General features: G+C 70.2%; 1 protein-coding gene across 1 annotated transcript in view; it reads right to left on the bottom strand.

Moving 5' to 3' along the window:
* Positions 1 to 151: 151 nt before the first annotated feature.
* LOC104493020 (peregrin-like) overlaps positions 152 to 383 on the bottom strand; it is a gene marked incomplete at both ends in the record, with an annotated part of 1,192 nt that continues 960 nt past the window's right edge. Inside the window, one exon of the mRNA XM_010135634.1 lies at positions 152 to 270. Coding sequence (XP_010133936.1) covers positions 152 to 270 — 119 coding nt within the window. The remainder of the gene's footprint in view (positions 271 to 383) is intronic.

Raw genomic sequence — 383 nt, 5'->3', positions numbered from 1 at the left:
CTGTTGTGGTGTGGGGGCAGGTGGGGAGGGGTGAGAGGGGAACGGGGCGGGGCCCAAGTGCCACTCTGCGGGACTCTGGAGGCCCTGACAGCGGGCAGGGACTGGAGGGACGTGGGTTCCGTGGACAGCGACAGCGAGCGATGGTACTCACCAGCGCGGGGTAGGAGGGGTAGCCCCGACACTTGGCCCACACGAGGTCCAGGGCGTCCAGGGAGGAATCCTCATCCTCGGACAGCCAGCCAGTGCCGCGGCCCATGCCCTTGCGCACCACTGTGCCAGGGGAGAGGGGAGAGGGGGGTCAGCTGCATCCCCCCCACGCAGCTGCACCGCTGCACGGCTGCTGTACTTACTGCCGGGCCCAACGCCTCGCCCCGTCGCCCACG

Source organism: Buceros rhinoceros, unplaced genomic scaffold (assembly GCF_000710305.1).
Source record: "Buceros rhinoceros silvestris isolate BGI_N320 unplaced genomic scaffold, ASM71030v1 scaffold30074, whole genome shotgun sequence".
In the NCBI taxonomy this organism is placed as follows: domain Eukaryota; kingdom Metazoa; phylum Chordata; class Aves; order Bucerotiformes; family Bucerotidae; genus Buceros; species Buceros rhinoceros.
Note: the sequence above shows the minus strand (reverse complement) of the source record. Positions and strands in the feature narration are given on the sequence as shown.